Raw genomic sequence first — 19586 nt, 5'->3', positions numbered from 1 at the left:
AAAAGCAGGCCAGAGCTTGAGTTAAAAGAGGATTCTCTGCAATACATCAAAGAAGGCATATATTTTAATTCTAGTCCACAGTTGTCTGGTTTGTGAACCCTTTGGTTCTACCATGATTATGATTCATTTCTGAAAGTTCAAAAAAGTCTTCAAGGGGACTTCCCTGGTCGTCCAGTAGTTAAGACTCAGTGTTTCCAATGCAGGGGATGTGGGTTCAAGCCCTAGTCAGGGAAGTAAGATGTCACATGCCATGTGGGGTGGCCACAAAAAAAAAAAAAAAAGTCTTCAAACAATTGGTTAGCTTTCTACCACTTGACAATTTTTGTTTCTCCAACAGAGAAGAACGCTCAGGGTATAAAAATTATATAAGTGTTTCTGCCTAGCTTATGGCAGATAGAGGGTCTGTTTTCAACAGTTATCTTCAGAGGCACCTAGGGAGAAGCATTGAGTGGGGTTGAGGGGTGGAGATAGAGAGCAGCAACTACGAAAACAAGATAACTTGTATCCCTTGGAGATTGAGTCTTCTACTCAAGTGTAAGTAACTTGTGTTGATTTAGTGCTAGCCTCAAAATAGTCTGTGTTCTCATTTCAGCGGAGAACATTGGGAAGTATAATTACAGTTTACCCTTGAGCAATGTGGGAGTTTAGTGGTGCCAACCCATGTAGTCAAAAACCTGCATATAATCAACTATACTCCAATAAAAATTAAAAAATATACCCTGCATATCACTTTACGGTCGACCCTCCACATGCATGCATATGTATCCATGGATTCAACCAACTGGGGATCATGCAGTACTTTCACATGTATTTATTGGGAAAGAATCCACGTATAAGTTGATCTGTGCTGTTAAAACTCTTGTTGCTCAAGGATCAACTGTATATTGTTTTCTCCTCTCTAAGCCCACTTTGACATTCAGTTTCTTCGTGCCCTTTATTCTTTTGAGGAAGCTAACTGTCATTATCATACTATATTGGATTTCCTATTAATTTTTCTCTTCAATATTCCTTTTATCTGAGTGGTATTTTTACTTGGTAGTATGTATTTCCTTCTTTTCCTTCAGTTCATGGGTCAGCAGAATATGTCACCTGGGCCAGATTTGGCTCACTGTCTGTTCTTGAATAAAGTTTTATTGGAACACAGTCATGCTTATGCTTATATGTATTGTATATACCCACTTTAGTACTAAAACAGCAGAGTTGGGTGGTTGCAGTAGAGATCATATGACTCACAAATCTAAAATACCTACTATTGGGCCTTTAACAGAAAACATTTGGCAATCTTTGCTTTTGTTGTCCAAGTGGAAGGTGAAGAACAGATTCTACAGAGTGAATAAATATTGCCAGCAAAGCAGAGGATATAGGGAAATATAGAATTTTTGCTTAAGGTAGCTAGAAGCTCTGTGTGGTCAGTGTAAAAGTTTCTTGAAGGTGGATCATCAGAGAAAATGTAGACAAGATAGATTACTGTCATAATTACAGGGTTTTTGATGCCATGTCAGAAATTTGAGATGTATTGTTTAGGAAATGAGCCATTTAAGGTTTTTCAGCAAAGGAACTTTGCCAAAACAGGAAACTCTTGCAGTAATGTTTACAAGGCAAATGAGGGTTGTATTAATGGAAGATTAATACTAATGTTGTATACATATTAATGGGAAAGAGTATAGTTTTAAGAATTTCTAAAGATGTAATTGATAGGACATTTGATTTGGGGACAAAGAGTTAATAATTCTTAGATTCAAACTTCATTGAGCAGAACAGAAAATTGTTTGTACATATTTTGGGAAGTGAAGCACTAATTTTTATGGAAGGTTTAAGTTAATGGAGAAAGATTATAACATTATATAGGATAAGAAACAAATTAAAATTGTTTACTAGGTATCAGCATTACCAAAGTTGTTAGGGCATCCCAGCCAAAGGCAGTTTTTCATTGGCCATATTTTACCTTCAGGGTACCCATTGCTATCATCTAATTGGGGTCCGTATCATCTAATTGGGGTCCATCTCTTCATAAAATCCTCTTACCTCTGCTCTCCAGAGTGCCACCCTTATACTCCGATTTACTTCTGTTGTCTCATGCAGAGTCAATTACTGACATTTTCTAAATACTATGAATCATGCCCAAGAAGGGCTTTAACTCTCTCAAATAAAAATGCTTATCACGGTATTTTCTTCAACTAGAGCCACAGTTCCCAGACTGTACACTGAGACACCCTACGGTCCTGCAACAAACTCACAAGAGTTCCATAGGGTATTTTGTATATCAGGGTAATGCATATCTTCAATATCAGATTGTGATGCATTCCTTTGGGATGATGTCCTATCTTTGGGAATGGTTGCTGTGATTAAAAAAAAAAAAATCCTGAAAATCAGTGCAGAACAGGAAATGAGGGTTGCACTATTCAGTTAGAATCCAAGGCTTGAAGAGTTGTGCAGTGCCCATCATCAGCACCATATCCCATTAGTAAGTGTTGTGGTGGTTTTTGAATGAAGTAAAAAAAAATTCTTTTCAGTTTATGTACATTATTTTTTCAAACCAGGTATTAAGTTGTTAAGATTATCAGTACTTACTAAGTTGCTCAGACCTGACTGTTACAAAAAATAGAACTGTTAGGTATTTCTTAGGGCACCATGTAAAAGTTACTTATTCACTAAGGGTGCTGTGAACTGAGAAAGTTCAGATTCTTTGAGCTAGAGAGTTGTCCAAGTCTAAAATAAATATACTCTTCCTTTAACATGTGAAAATGCAGCAGTCCTTTTTTTTTTCCCCCTCAAAAATAGCATTTCATGGAGTCACAGATGTAGAAAACAAACATGGGGTTACTGGGGGGGAAGGGGGGAGGGATAAATTGAGAGATTGGGATTGACATATACACACTACTATATATAAGATAGATAACTAATAAGGACCTACTGTATAGCACAGGGAACTCTACTCAATACTCTGTAATGACCTATATGGGAAAAGAATCTAAAGTGGATATATATACATGTATAACTGATTCACTTTACCGTGCACCTGAAACTAACAAAACATTGTAAATCAACTATACTCCAATAAAAATTAAAAAAGAAAAGAAAAATAACAAAAAACAAAATAGCATTTCAGTTACATGGGAATTTATGTAGAATCTCAGTAAGAATTTAATCAGATATTTTTAAATTATCTGTACACTGTACACTGTTCTTTGTGCTGTAGCAAACATAAAAATAAAAACTACTCTTGCCCTTAAGGTTACAATGAAGTTTGGGAGGTAAGACAAATGCAAGTTGCTTATATTAATAAAATAAATACCCTTGGTTATTTATTTCATAATACATATTACGGAAGTTCAAAGAAGAACGAATACATGTGTTAGTGGGAATGCAGTAAGACTTTGTGGGATGAAAGTTCGATTTTAAGTGGACCTTGATGGAGGGGTGAAATTCCAACAGGTGGAGGTAGTGGATATTTCAGATAGAAGAAACAACATAAAGACTCAGAAGATTTATTTGGGGGGAAGCAAATCATTCTGTATGACTGAAGCAAGGACATACATTGTAGAGTAATAGAGGTTACAGCTGGTGTGCTCTGTACATTGGAGTACTATTGTGGAGAGCTTTGAATGCTGGGGTGTGAGGCATTTGGATTTAATTTACTAGTAAAATAAGAGTGATTAGGGTGATTAATCTGTCAGCAGGATATAGGATGATTAAATCAAGGAGAGAGAGAAGGCAGGGAGAGCTTTTGGAAAGGGAATGATGGATCTTGTTTTATGTATTTGTATTTCAAAGGAAATACCAAGCTCTATATTCAAGTTAAAAATGATAATTTTGATAAGCATTAGAACTAAGAGCTATAACATAGAACTCAACATTAATGGAAAAACAAAACGTTCTAATGCTCTTGATATTACTACAGAAGTAATGTTAATACAATGTTAATATGTATGGAGTGCATGCTACATACCAGGCATTGTATTAAGCATTCATTTAATTTTCACACCAACCTTAATAGCCATTACTATTCCCATTTTTTAGATGAGAACAATGAGACGTAGGGAAGTTACATAGCACAAGTCATGTATCTAGTAAGTACCAAGACTGGCAAAACTGTTAAAAATAAGTATACTAGTTTGTTTAAACTCTGTGGTGCTGAGAATTGAGTGAATCCATCTCAGATCCTGACGGATTATTATTATATGGCTTAGGTATGGCTCCTCTTATTATTTTAGTTTTTCCTGTCATTCCTGATCCCTAATCCTATTCTCCTCCCCACCATGGGTACTCCAATGTGTTTGATATGTGTCCTGCATCCTTGAAAAGTGTATCATGTTTTAGGTATGCGCACATGTGTGTACATTATACAGAACATATAAAAGGATGAACTATATACAATATGATGTATATGTTTCTAATATATTACTTTAAATCTTTATATAATAGTGTGCATTCCCCACATTTTCTGTATCCTTCCCCTAGAAATAGACTCCCAGAATGCCTCACACTCCCTTTTACTTTCAGCAAAGCTGTGATAAATATCCTCATGTATGTCCCCCTAAAACCCATCTTCTTTCTACTATGTCTTGCTGCCTCCTATTACATGCTTTTTGAGGTGTTTATTTCGGATGGAAGAAAAGCTGACATCTATGTTCATGGTATAGGTAAGATTGCAGGTTTTTTAATCCTGAAAAAGATTAAAATATATGTGGAATAGGTGATTTCATTGATGCTTCCAAAAGGAGCCACACAGGCAGGAAGATCTAGGTGAATTATCCTCTTCCACTGATGCATTATATTCAGTCAGTGGTAACATAAGCATTACAGCATCACTAGTATATTTGTTCTGGCTTTCTTCTTGTAGTGATTCTTTTGCTGTCATTACTATGAAGTAGTGCATATCATAACATTGTAATAGTAAACAATTTATACATTATCTTAATGTTTGTCAAAGTCATTTTCCTTACAAGCAAATAGGAAGTATGTTTTATAATAATTCACATTTGGGGCTTCCCTTGTGGCACAGTGGTTAAAAATCGCCTGCCAGTGCAGGAGACACAGGTTCAAGCCCTGGTCTGGGAAGATCCTGCATGCCACGGAGCAATTAAGCCCATGTGCCACAACTGCTGAGCCTGCGCTCTAGAGCCCGTGAGCCACAACTGCTGAAGCCCGCATGCCTAGAGCCCGTGTCTGCAACAAGAGAAGCCACCACAATGAGAAGCCCACAAACCTCAACAAAGAGTAGCCCATGCTCACCGCAAGTAGAGAAAGCCCACGCACGGCAACAAAGACCCAACGCAGCCAAAAAAAAATAAATAAATCGTATTTGATCCTCACACTCCTACAAGGAAATAGATTTTATACTCTATAAGAGTTTTGCAAAACATGTACGACTCATTAAAGGGAAGAAAACTTGCTATATGGTTTTTGTATTTTTTATTTTTGGCTTCTAATTTATTCTTTATCTCAACCCATTGTCTTGACTAGTATTACTATGGCATGGAAAACATACTAATTATGTTCTTTAGAATAGACAACTGTGGTACATCTTGAGATACACCATCTGGTACTCTCAGCCATCTCTCATCAGTTATAGTCGAGGTTTAGTGGGGTTCTCTAGTTGTCCTAATATTTTTCTGTTACTATACATTCTTATTTATTTTCTCTTTTGCTTCTATGAATAGTGGTTTATATTTACTAAAGTCACTTCATATTTAGTTTGTTCCTTTTTAAGCTGTCTATCTACTTGAAGAAATAATAGACTTACTCCCAGCTCTTGATCTGTTCTTACTCTTGTTTTTTGAACTAAACTTCTCACTATTTATAAACATCTTTTCTTTGAACAAAGATTTAATTCAAGTGAACAAAATATTTTTATCTTTTAAATAATTTTTATCAGAGAGTAATCAAACCACTTCACTGAAATTTGAAAAATAAAAATATTAAAATTATCCATAATTTTTCTACTGAAATTTAACCATTTTTACTTTTGGTATATTCTCTTCCAGTTTTCTTTTCCTATTGATATAATATAGTTTATAACCATATTTTGTACTTACTACTTGTATATCTTACGTTTCATTTAACATTTGTGTATTATAAACATTTTCCACTTTGCCACTTATTTTCATAATCATCACTTTTATTATTTTCAAAGTATTCTCTAGAATAGCACTATCCAATGGAAATATAAAACAAGCCACATAAACAATTTTAAATTTTCTAGTAGCAACATTAAAAAAGTAAAAAGAAACAGCTAAAGTTAATGTTAATATATTTTATTTAACTTCAGATATCTGAAATAATTCTCATTTCAACATGTAATCATATAAAATTAATGATATTTTAACATTCTTTTTTTATACTGTCTTTGAAATTGGTGTCTGTTTTACATTTATAACACAGCTCAGTCACTAAATTGTCAACAGTCAAAATGAAATGTAGCCTACCAAAACAATAAAATTGTGTTTAGCAGAAAAATATTCTACATTCCTTCCATTTTGAATTTTTTTTCAATTAAATTAAATTAAAATTCAGTTCCACAGTCACACTAACCACATTCCATGCGCTCATTGGCTACATGTGGCTTTTTACATTTAAATTACAATTAAATAAAATTTGAAATTCAGGTCTTCAGTTGCACTAGCCACATTTTAAATGATCAATAGCCAGGGACTTCCCTGGCGGTCCAGTGGTGAAGACTCTGCACTTCCATTGTGGGGGGTGTGGGTTTAATCCCTGGTTGGGAAACTAAGATTCCACATGCCACGTGGCACAGACAAAAAAAAAAGAAACAAACAATAGCTCCCACCTCTTAAAGACCATAGATATGTGAAAAGAAAGATAGGCTGTAAAGTGTTTACCACAGTGCCTGGCATAAGGAAACACCCAATAAATGTAGAGCTATAAATAAAGAATTTATAAATAATAAATATTTTTTAAAAAAATAAATGATCAGTAGCCAGATTTAGAACGGGTATATATGCCAGTTCTTACTTGACTATTTATTCCTCTATTATTGAATATATTGTTCCTAGGTTTTCAGTCAGATAAATAGTATACTGATATGTTCCTAAATGAATATTTTCCATATTTTGGATTATTTCCTTAAGGTAGACTCTCAGAAGTAGAATTATTGGGTCAAAGAATATGAATTTGTTTATAGCTCCTCGTGTGTATTTTCAACTTATTTTCTGGAACAAGTGTCAGTTTCACTCCCATCAGTGGTATTAATATATTAATTTCACCAACCTTTCTTCATAATCAAGTTACTACCACGTTTCTTTTTTTTATATTTTATGTATTTTATTTTTTTAATTGAAGTATAGTTGATTTACAATATTACATTAGTTTCAGGTGTATGACATAGTGATTATATATTTTAATAGATTATGCTTCGTTTAAAGTTATTACAAAACAATGGCAGTATTTCCCTGTGATGTACAATATGTACTTGCCTGTATACATCTATATATATATATGTATATATATATATATATATATATATATATTTTTTTTTTTTTTTTAAACGGTAGGCTGACCTCTCACTGCTGTGGCCTTTCCCGTTGCAGAGCACAGGCTCTGGACGCGCAGGCTCAGCGGCCATGGCTCACGGGCCCAGCCACTCCGCGGCATGTGGGATCTTCCCAGACTGCGGCACGAACCCGTGTCCCCTGCATCGGCAGGCAGACTCTCAACCACTGCGCCACCAGGGAAACCCAATAAATTACTTATGTTTGTTTTTTGTTTTTGTATTTGTTTTTTTGGCGGTACGCGGGACTCTCACTGTTGTGGCCTCTTCCGTTGCGGAGCACAGGCTCTGGACGCACAGGCTCAGTGGCCATGGCTCACGGGCCCAGCCGCTCCGCGGCATGTGGGATCTTCCTGGACCGGGGCACGAACCCGCGTCCCATGCATCGGCAGGCGGACTCTCAACCACTGTGCCACCAGGGAAGCCCTCTATATATTTTATACATAGTAGATTGTATCTCTTAATCCCATATCCCTGTCTTGCCCCTCCCCCCTTCCATTTCCCCACCAGTAATCACTGTTGTGTTTTTATATCTGCAAGTCTGTTTCTGTTTTGTTATTACATTCATTTTATTTTTTAGATTCCACATACAAGTGATAACGTAGAATATTTGTCTTTCTTTGTCTGACTTATTTCACTAAGTATAACTCTCACTTGGTCTGTCCACATTGTTGCAAATGGCAGAATTTCATTCCTTTTTATGGCTGAGTAATCTTTATCCATTCATCAGTTGATGGACACTTAGGTTGCTTTCATATCTTAGCTATTGTAAATAATGCTGCTGTGAACATTGGGGTGCATTTATCTTTTCGAATTAGTGTTTTTGTTTTCTTCAGATATATATCCAGCTCTGGAATTGTAGGATCATATGGTAATTGTATTTTTAGATTTTTGAGAAACCTCCGTACTGTTTTCCATAGTGGCTGTACTAATTTACATTTCCACCAACAGTATACAAGTCTTCCTTCCCTCCACATCGTTGCCAATATTTGTTCTTTGTAGACTTTTTGATGATAGCCATATTGACAGATGTGAGGTGATATCTCATTGTGGTTTTGATTTGCATTTCTCTAATAATTTGCAGTATTGAGCATCTTTTCATGTGCCTGTAGATCTGCATATCTTCTTTAGAAAAATGTCTATTCACATCTTCTGCCCATTTTTTAAATCGGATTGCTTATTTTTTTGATATTGAGCTGTATGAGGTCTTTATATAACATTTTGGATATAAACGCCGTATCAGTAATATCATTTGCAAACTTTTTCCATTCAGTAGGTTGTCTTTCCATTTTGTCAGTGGTTTCCTTTGCTGTATTAAAGCTTTTAAGTTTAGTTAATTCCCATTTGTTTACTTCTGCTTTTATTTCCTTTGCTTTAGGAGACAAATCCAAAAAATATTGCAGTGATTTATGGCAAAGAGTATTCTGCCTTTGTTTTTCTCTAGTAGTTTTTTGGTATCCAGTCTTACATTTAGGTTAATCTATTTTGAGTTTATTTTTGTATACAGTGTTAGAGTCTGTTCTAATTTCATTCTTTTACATGTAGCTGTCCAGTTTTCCCAGCACCACTCATTGAAGAGACTGTCTTTTCTCCACTGTATATTCTTGTCTCCTTTGTCATAGGTTAATTAACCATAAGTGCATGGGTTTCTTTCTGGGCCCTGTATTGTGTTCCATTGATCTATGTGTCTGTTTCTGTGCCGGTACCATACTGTTTTGATGACTGTAGCTTTGTAGTATAGTCTGAAGACAGGGCTCATGATTCCTCCTGCTCTCTTCTTCTTTCTCAAGATTGCTTTGGCAATTTGGGGTCTTTTGTAGTTCCATATAAATTTTAGGATTATTTGTTCTAGTTCTGTGGAAAATGCCTTGGGTTGTTTGACAGAGATTGCAATGAATCTGTAGATTGCTTTGGGTAATATGGACATTTTGACGATTTTAATTATTCTAATCCATGAGCACAGACTACCTTTCCATTTTTTTTGTATTATCTTCAGTTTCCTTCATCAGTGTTTTATAGTTTTCAGAGTGTAGGTCTTTTACCTCCTTGGTTAAGTTTATTCCTGGGTATTTTGTTTTTTTGGTTTTTTTGGTTTTTTTGGTATTTTGTTTTTGATGTGATTTGAAATGAACAGTTTCTTGTCTTTTCTTTTAGTATTTTAAATATTTCAATTACTTACATTCCCCCATGTTTAAACTACCCTGAGAAATCCTCAGTGTGGCTGAATGAGAAATCTACATACTTGAGATTTCCAGGCTTTAAGTCTGGCTCTGATAAAAATGGTTCTTTGGCTCTGTCTTGGTCTTTCCCCTTTCCTCCTATTCCTGCCCTTTTTTTCTGTTTCAGTTTCCATTTTAATGGATAAAATTGTCTCACTTCACCCTTAATTCTGATTAATATTATCCAGTCTCTAAGTGTTAGAATCTACTTTGCTTTTCGTTGGTCCTAGGGCCAAAGAGTAGCAGCGCTAACTCTTGTATCTACTGAAATCCCTATTTTGAAAATTACAAGATTTTTGTTGATTATATAGAGTATTTTTCTAAACTACAGCTCTATAAATTATTGGCCTGTTTTTATTACAAACCTGTTACTTGAAAAAAAATTTTTTTATAACAGTTTTGTTTTGGTGATACGATGGTCTGGAACATGTGGCCTAGCAAAGGATATAAATCTAGAAAGAAAAATTATGGTTGGCATCGATTTTAAGTCTGTGCACTCTAAGCACAAATCCTAAATTGTTTAAATACTAAATATTTACTTAAAGAAAAACAAGAAACCATTCAAAAATGGAATTAATTTAAATTGTGAATTTGCCTCAGTTAAAAGCTGATGGTTTTTTGTGTATTCTTTGTAAAATTAAGAAAATGGAAGTTCTACTGTCCACATCACAATTCTCTTGTGTTGCATTTTAAAGTAAAATACACATACAACATACACATTTGGAATGAGGCCAGATTTAGACCCTGGGGCATACTGTTCTGTACCTTAAATTACAATCAGATGTATTTTAGCACAGATCAAATTTTCAGTCTGAAGTTGGTGAGAAGCCTAATTATTTGACCAGGTTACTATTTATGTAAACCATTCTATGGCTGTCTGTGGTTAATCCACAGCTGGCAGAATGCTAGCTCTGGGAGGTTTTTATTTCATGCTGAAACAGTTTGGGGAGAAACAGGGGGAGGGGGGAGCTTTAAACTCTCCTCATTAAATGAAAGACTAAAAAGCAAGTACATACATATTACTATGGAGACAAGATGCTATAGAAACTGTTCATTTTAATTCTCCAAGTGACATAAATAGCAAAGCAGCTTGGATGCTCATAGTTTGCAAGTGACATGGTATTTGGTTTAGAAAGTAAGATGAAAACATTAAATGATGTTACCTAAGACTAAGACATGTTTCCTTTTAGAACAATTGAATATTGGTAAAGAATTAATGGCTTAGAATTTTTAAATGATGAGAAAATTCTATGTTACTGTGATAGGAAAATGTTTTTATTAGAATTTCATTAGCAGTACTTTAGTAAAAGACAATTATAGTATAAAATTCTCTTAATATTTCAGAATTTGTAAGCGCAAGAAACCCTTCAAAGGTGGATCCCAGTACACATGACTCCTGCCAGAAAATTAATTTTTTAGTGTTCTTTTAATATTCATTTTGAAGTTTGAAAATAATAGAAAAATAATCTTGTTTCTCTTTAAACTCTTTGAGTTTGCAAGATAGAAGTGGTTAGTCCCTCAGTTATAAGTGAATATTTCAATAGCTTTTTTGTAACTTTTAAAAGAAGTTTCCTTTACACTTTGATGGTTATTTCTAACATAAGGTAGCTCTTCTCTTCTCGTTCCCATTTCCCTACTTCCTCTGGTTCCTTGCTCTAATTATCCTCCCTCTCTTGCTTCTTCATTCTTCTGTTTCTCCAGTAGATCCTTCATTGAAGAGCAGAAATGCTTAAACTTTCCCTGTTCTTAAAAACAACTCTCCTACTCCCCTTCTGCCACTAAAATTATCTTTTTGCTCTTTTTTTCTCTGTTATCTACTAAAACTAGGGTAATTATCTCTGGAGTCACTTGAATTCAAACTCCATCACATAAGCTCTAGGATCTGGGAAACCTTTCTTAATTTTCCTGTCTTGCCTTCTTTATTCATAAAAAGAGAAGAATAACAGTATCCACCTCATAGGTTTATGTAAGGAAAAAATGATAACCAAGTTGATATACATAGAGCTTTTAGTATAGTGCCTGGATTGTAAGAATGGCTCGGTGAATTTTAGATGATTCTATTATTATTCACTGATAAAACTCCCCAAATAATTTATCTTTACCCTTACTTTCTCACCATTCCTTTTTAAACAACTATCTGTTTTTACCTTCATACCTTAAGTACTTTCTCCTAACCATCAAATCCTGTGACTTTGGCTCAGTCCTTTCCTCTCTACCCATTGATAGCTTCGGTGCCTTTAAGTATCTTCTTAAAGTTTCCCTTGTTGGGTTTCTCTGTCATGGCTTCTGTTCTTCTTGTGTGCCTTCCTCTTGTACTCTACTTTTTTCCTTTCCTCTGTCCCCTGATTTTGGTTCTCCTCTATTCTGTCCTTTGCCCTCTTCTTTTTCTACCTTTCTTCCTTGGTAATTACAACTCCTCTTTTACCATCACCTTCTTCCATGGCCTTTCTCCTGAGTCCAGCTTTCTGATATATTTGGAAGTCCCTTAACACCTCAAATGTAGTATGACCACAACTAAACACTCTCTTTGACGTCTAAGCCAGGTCTTGTTCTGTATTTTTCTATTTTTTTTCTTTGTTTTTTTGTTTTTTGGCCGTGCCACGCAGCATGTGGCATCTTAGTTCCCTGACCAGAGATCAAACCTGTGCCCCCTGCATTGGAAGCGCAGAGTCCTAACCACTGGACCACCAGGGAATTCCTGGATTTTTCTATTAATAGTAGAACCAGATTTAAAATCTTAGTAATCTTTTGACTCTTTTTTCTTTGTCTCCCACATCTTAAACAATTGCTAAGTCCAGTATGTAATACTCCCAGTATGATTTCCTTTTACAAAGCCGAAAGCAGGCTTTTATTGACTGTTGCTGTCCAGAGTAACGTTCCCTTGAATTCTCCTATTAAGCTTGTTACTCCTTTCTTTCAAGGAAAACTTCATTACCCTTCATTCATCCCCACTCCACCTAATAGACTCCTGAACTGCCACTCAAGGCCCTTCGTGTTCTTACCTCAGCTGGGCTTCCAAACTTTTATCTTCTTTTGCCCTTTGTGTACTCCTTCATTTCCTTGCGCATCATCCAAACCAGATTTCCATATAAGCATCCATGTTTTTGCTTATACTTTATTGCATCTAGAAAGCGTAAATATATATTTTAAAAGACTTACTAATGTTTAAGATACAGATAAATAGTATTTTTAAATATAGCTTTCCTGACAATAAGAATCCAAACTGTTTGTAAGAAGCTGTAAGGATCTAATCTGCCTTCATTACTATTTGTCTGATTTAAAAGTAATTATTGTCCTGAATGAGACCTTTCAAATATTTTTTCTTATGTAGATTCCTAGAATTCTTTCAGTATTGAATATACAAATCTAATATGAAGTAAATAATGTCTTATTCTCTAATGTAATGGCATATATCAAGCATATAGTGCTCATGTGATAAACTTTTCTCCTCATCAAATTCTTTTTTCTGCCTTGCATTTTATAATTGTATTTTTAAGGTTTACATTATATAGGCTTTTGTATTTTGTATAGGTTTCTTTTATTCTCACTGAGAGTGACTATGTGGAGATAGCATTTCTAATTTCCCTTCCTTTTTTTCTTTATCCAGGGTTTTTTTCTCACAGTTTCCCCAGAGTCAGTTTTAAAAGTGGCTCACCATGCTTCTGAAAACAACAGAATTTTCACTTTGAATCTGTCTGCACCATTTATTAGTCAGTTCTACAAGGAATCATTGATGAAAGTTATGCCTTATGTTGACATACTCTTTGGAAATGAGACGGTGAGTAATTTTTTTTTTAAAGTACCTGGTTTGTTTGGTTTCTCTTTGTGTATATGTTTAGAAATATATAAATAAAAACTGTGTACTTGAGAATTAAGTAAAACTGCCTCAGTTTGGACCACTCTAACTCAGTATTTTTAGTATTTCCTTCAGAATATACTAATTTCTTACACAGTAAAAAATTAGTCTTTTAAAGGATTAGGTTATTCAGGTTTTTTTTTTTTTTTTTTTTTTTATCTGTTTATTTTTGGCTGCATTGGGCCTTCATTGCTGTGTGTGGGCTTTCTCTAGTCATGGCAAACGGGGGCTACTCTTCCTTGCAGTGCGCGGGCTTCTCACTGCTGTGGCTTCTCTTGTTGCGGAGCACGGGCTCTAGAGCGCAGGCTCAGTAGTTGTGGTACATGGGCTTAGTTGCTCCGTAGCATGTGGGATCTTGCCAGACCAGGGCTTGAACCCATGTCCCCTGCATTGGCAGGCAGATTCTTAACAACTGCACCACCAGGGAAGCCCGGTTATTCAGGTTTATAATTTACATGTAGTAAAATTCACTCTTCTTATACATTTCTGTGAGCTTTTGCAAATGCATACCTGTCATGTGACTGTGACCACAAGCAGGATAAAAAACATTTTCATCACATTTATCAGTCAACCCTTGCCCTCATCCTTAGCCCTTAACATCAACCTCAAATAACCTTAATTAAAAAGAAAATGAGGAGGAGCCTTAACAAAAATAAAAAGCATTGGAGAGCACACAGAAAACTCTTTAATAAGAGCTCACATTTGTAAAACATATGTAAAAAAGATGGAAAGCATTTATAGAACCAGGGAACAATGCTAAAAGTTTGGCAGAGACATTGAAGAATAGAAAAGAATAGAGGCCCAAGAATAATTAGGTTTGCAGAAAATGCTGATGATATCAAAATGGTCTTCATTGTTTAAAAAAACTCCAAAAGTATAGTCAACAGAAAAAGTAATTGGACTTCATCAAAATTAAAAACTTTTGTGCATCAAAGGACACTATCAGGAAAGTGAAAAGACAACCCATGGATGGTAGAAAATATTTGCAAATAATATATCGGTTCAGGGATTAGTATCCAGAATATATATCTTAACAACTCAAATACATCTCAACAAGAAGAAAACAACCTAATCTAAAAATGGTCAAAGGACTTAAATAAATATTTCTTCAAGGAAGATATATCAATACAAAGGGCCAATAAGCATGTGAAAAGATGCTCACCATCAGTAATCATTAGAGAAATGCTTATGAAACCAAAGTAAGATATTACTTGACACCCAGTAGGATGGCTGTTTTCAAAATTAAAAAATGATAAATAACAAGTACTGGAAAGGATGTGGAGAAATGGGAACTCTTGTGCATAGCTGCTGGGAATGTAAAATGGTGCAGCTGCTGTGGAAAACAATTTGGTGGTTGTTCATAAAGTTAAAAAGAGAATTATTACCATATGATCCAGCAATTCCACTTCTAGGTATAACCAAAAAACCTTCAAAGCAGGGATTCAAATGCTTTTACACCAATGTTTAGCAGCATTATTCACAATAGCCACAAGTTGGAAACAAACCAAATGTTCTTCAACAGATGAATAGATAAATAAAATCTGGTATATACATACAATGGAATATTATTCAGCCTTTAAAAGGAATGAATTCTGTTACATGGTACAATATGAATGAATCTTGAAAACATTATGTTAAGTGAAATAAGGCAGATACAAGCAGACACCTATTGGGTTTTCTTATAAGGATTCCTCTGAAATGAAGTATCTGGAATAGAAAAACTCATAAAGAAGGACAGCAGAATAGTGATTACTAGGCACTGGGGGAAAAGGGGAGTTGGGAGTTAGTTAATGAGTACAAAGCTTCTATTTGGGATGAAAAAAAGTTCTGGAAATGGATAGTGGTGATGATTGCACAACATTGTGAATATATTTAACGTCAGTGAATTTAACACTTAAAATTGTTAAAGTGGTAAAATTTTACTTTATGTATATTTTACCACAATTTAAAAAATTGATTCTACAAATTGGTAAAGTTTGACTAGAAGTTAGTACTGTATAGATTATTAAAGAAATTATTTTTCCCTACCTAGAAGAGGAAGTAGTAAAATTACAAGCTACTACCTGGTTACAAGTCATGTCAGGATAACTTTTTACTTTTTTTGTACGATTGCTATTCATATGAATTCAACAGATATGTAGTACTTATTATGGCAGACCAATAAACAGTAGATGTATAGTATATTGGAGATGATTTGTCATAATATGGATTATAGAATAATAAATATTGGATACAGGGCAATTAGATATATTTGATAGTTTACTGAACCAGTCTCAAAAAGTCCTCCGATAAATTAATAGATTTCTAGTGATATGCTTCAGTGTTTGCTCAAGTAAACTATCAGTGATTCAGATAAAGCTGTATTTGTAGATAAGGCAAATGCACAGAATGTAAATAATGCAACACGTTAATAGATACCAAGTAAATTGAATGTCAAAATGAGACTTTAAACAATTTTAATAGTTTGGAAATACCAATTAAGTGATGAAATTTAATGAGGATAAATAAAATGATACCATATTTGATTATAAAACAAATATGTTATTATGAGCTTTATCTCTTTAATCTCATATTTCATTGTTCTCCTTGAATACTCAAGTAATAATAAACTATCTTCGGTTCTCTAGGAAAACAAGGGACATTTCATTTCTAAATTGCAATGAAGTGTGAAATATATTTCTCAGGGAATACATACAGGATTGCTTTGTCCTTCTCCCCCTCTTTCTCCCTCAAAAGAAAAAAAAAAAAGAAAAAAACAAACAAATCTACTGTGCTTAATATAAATTCTCAAAATGTCAGCACTTAGCTAAAACCAAACACACTTGACTCTTATTTTCTACCTAGTGCCACTTTCCTTTTCATAGGATTGTGTACTACTAATGATGTTTTAAAGCTTTTCTGATAACCTCAGAAAGTATATTTTAAAAAAAGAAGAAGAACTTGTCCACCAAGGCTATCTCTTCACAGATAATGAAGGACAGTGATCCTTGTGAGACAAGAAATAAATGAGATGAGCCCTATGATTAACCCAACTTACCACTTGAAGAGAATTTCTAGGCCATTGCACAGAGGAGAACCCACATAGAGCTTGGCAGTCTCTTTGAATTGAAGAGATGGAGCTGGAAGTTCAGGAAATCTAACAGCTAGCCAGCTGGAGTTTGCAATTCATAGTACCCGAAAGGAAAGAGCTGCATAGAGAGAGAACACAGGAGATTTGCAGAGTCCCACCCAAGTCTTTCAGCTGAGTACTTGATCAGCTGTGAGGAAACTAATGAAGGCTGGGCAAAGAACCACCTGAGAAGATACTAGCAAATAATCTTCAGAGTGCACAGAGAGCCTGTAACCATTCTTATTCTACTAGCTAGAGTAGAGAACCTCATAATTCATGAGCTTCAGAGTACTTAGAGCACCACTGGTGCAAAATTAGTCTAGAGTGAGGCTCCTTTTGTCCCTCCTAACAATATTATCCCAATATGCATACAGTGCCTTGTATTGGGTTAAAGAAATTCCCTTCTATTCTTAGTAATCTGAGGGCTTTTTATCTGGAATGGATGTTGGATTTTGACATTTTCCCCCCGTGATTTTAGCAAATTCAATCCAGTAATAGGATAATTCATCATGACCAGGACTGTAGGGTTGGTTTACCAATCAATATAATTCACCTTTGTAAAAATAAAAAACATCACCATCTTAATAGACACAGAAAAGAACCTATGTCAGAATCCAACATCCATTCCTGATAAAAAGCCCTCAGAGTACTAAGAATAGAATGGAACTTCTTCAACCCAATACAGGACATCCACAAAAAATGTACAGCTAATATCATACTTAATGATTAAAAGCTGAATGCTTTCCTCTAAGATCAGGGACAAAGCAAGGATGTTCACTCTTTCCACTTTTATTCAGCATTGTACTGGAGGTTTTAGTCAGTACTAATAAGGTATGAAAATCATCGAGATTAGAAAGGAAGAAGAAAAACTGTCTCTGTTACTAACACCGTGATCATCTTTGTAGAAAAATCTTTTGAAATCTACAAAGAGCTATTACAAATAAAAATGAGTTTAGCAAAGTTGTGGGATACAAGATAAACACACAAAAACCAGTTGCATTTCTATATAGTAGCAGCAAACACGCAGAAATTGACATTTAAAATTACTATTTCCATTACTATGAAAAGATATAACATACTTTGGGATAAATCTAATAAAAGATATACAAAACCTGTATACTGAACACTGTAAAACATTGTTGAGAATAATTAAAGAACTAAGTAGAGAGAGAGGGCATGTGCATGGATTTTAACTCTATTGTGAAGATGTCAGGTCTCACATTGGTCTTTGGATTCAACATAATTTAATTTAAAATTCCAACAGGTTTTTTGTTTGTTCATTTTCTAGAAGTCAACAAGCATATTCTAAAATTAATATGGAAAAACACTGGACTAAAATAGTCAAACCAACTTTGAAAAAAAAATCAGAGGACCTACACTACCTGGTGTCAGGACTTATAAAGCTACAGTAGTCAATACAGTGTGGCAGTGCCCTAAAGATAGGCAAATAGATCCATGGAACAGAGGAGATAGTACAGAAATAGACCAACTGTTGATTCTTTAACAAAATTTCAGTAGCAATTCTGTAAATAATAGTCTTTTTAACAAATTATGCTATAGCAATTGAATATCCATATCCAAAAAAGCAAAACTTCAGCCCATACAACATGCAACAACTATTCAGGTGTCCAACATTAAAAAGTATGACTATAGAAGATATTTGCACAAGCTGATAGAACTGTCATACACTGCTGGTGAGAATGCAAAATGGTACAACTACTTTGAAAAATAGTTTTCCAGTTTCTTACAAAGTTATATATAACCCACCATATGACCTAGTTGTCCCCCCGCAAGAGAAATGAAAGTATATGTACATATAAACACATACACAAATGCTTGTAGGAACTCTTATTTGTAATATCCAAAGTCTAGAAGCAACTCAGTGTCCATCAACTGGTGACGGGATAAGCAAACTGTGGTATATCTATACGCAAGAATACTAGTCCATAAAAGAAATGAAGTATTTATACATGCACCAACATGGATGAATGTCAGAAGATTTATACTGAGTGAAAGATGAGCTGCCAGACAAAAAGTACATTCTGTGTAACTCCATTTAAATTAAATTCTAGAGAATTCAAACTGTAGTGACAGAAAGCAGATTCATGGTTGCCTGGGAAGGAGTTGTGCTGTGAGGCAGTGATCACAAATGGGCATAACAAAACTTTTGGACGTAATGAATGTGTTCCTTATCTTGATTGTGGCTGCAGTTTCAGGACTTTATGCATGTGTCAAAACTTATCTAATTAGATACTTTAATTTGTGCAGATCATTATATGTGAATTATACCATATAAAGCTTTTTTGAAAGAATACATACTGTGTGATTCCATTTACATAAGTTTAAAAATGGGGAAAATTAGAGTTGTTCATATAAAAAGCTCTAAAGAACCAATGTTAAATGAAAACGTGAGGGACTTCCCTGGTGGTCCATAGAAAGTACTGCTGACCTGTGAAAACCACAGGGGGTTGGGTTGCCACCTCTAAAGGCGATAAAAATTCTGCATATAATTTATAGTCGGCTCCCCGTACTCATGGTTCCACTGCACCTGAGGTTCCAACCAACGGCAGATCCTGTAGTTCCGTAGTATTTACTGTTGAAAAAAATCTGCATATAAGTGGACACGTGCAGTTCAAACTGGTGGTGTTCAAAGGTCAGCTGTGCTGAGTTTTTGTTAGGTAGTGTTGAAGGTGTTCTTAGCAGTATTGATATTATTCCTCTCTTAAGTTTCACTTAACTAACTTGCTTGAATAACATGTACTCTCCATTCCCTTGATAAAACATAATAAATAGTTCCAAGTGAATAAGGAAAAACTATTATGCTATTAGGCTGTTCTCTGATAGACCAACTTCTCTTCCTACAAATTTGCTTTTAATGATTATATAATCTGA

The 19586-nt window shown here is 34.8% G+C and overlaps 1 protein-coding gene across 4 annotated transcripts in view; it reads left to right on the top strand.

Annotated features, from left to right (window-relative positions):
* ADK (adenosine kinase) overlaps window positions 1-19586 on the top strand; it is a 486162-nt gene that overhangs the window by 326027 nt on the left and 140549 nt on the right. For all 4 annotated transcript variants that reach the window (XM_030862678.2, XM_030862682.3, XM_060286438.2 and 1 more), the window contains one exon: window positions 13337-13507. In XM_030862678.2, the coding sequence (XP_030718538.1) occupies window positions 13337-13507 (171 nt within the window). The remainder of the gene's footprint in view (window positions 1-13336; window positions 13508-19586) is intronic.

The sequence above is a fragment of the Globicephala melas genome, chromosome 16, assembly GCF_963455315.2.
Source record: "Globicephala melas chromosome 16, mGloMel1.2, whole genome shotgun sequence".
In the NCBI taxonomy this organism is placed as follows: Eukaryota; Metazoa; Chordata; class Mammalia; order Artiodactyla; family Delphinidae; genus Globicephala; species Globicephala melas.
This window is presented reverse-complemented; position numbering and strand designations above follow the sequence as displayed.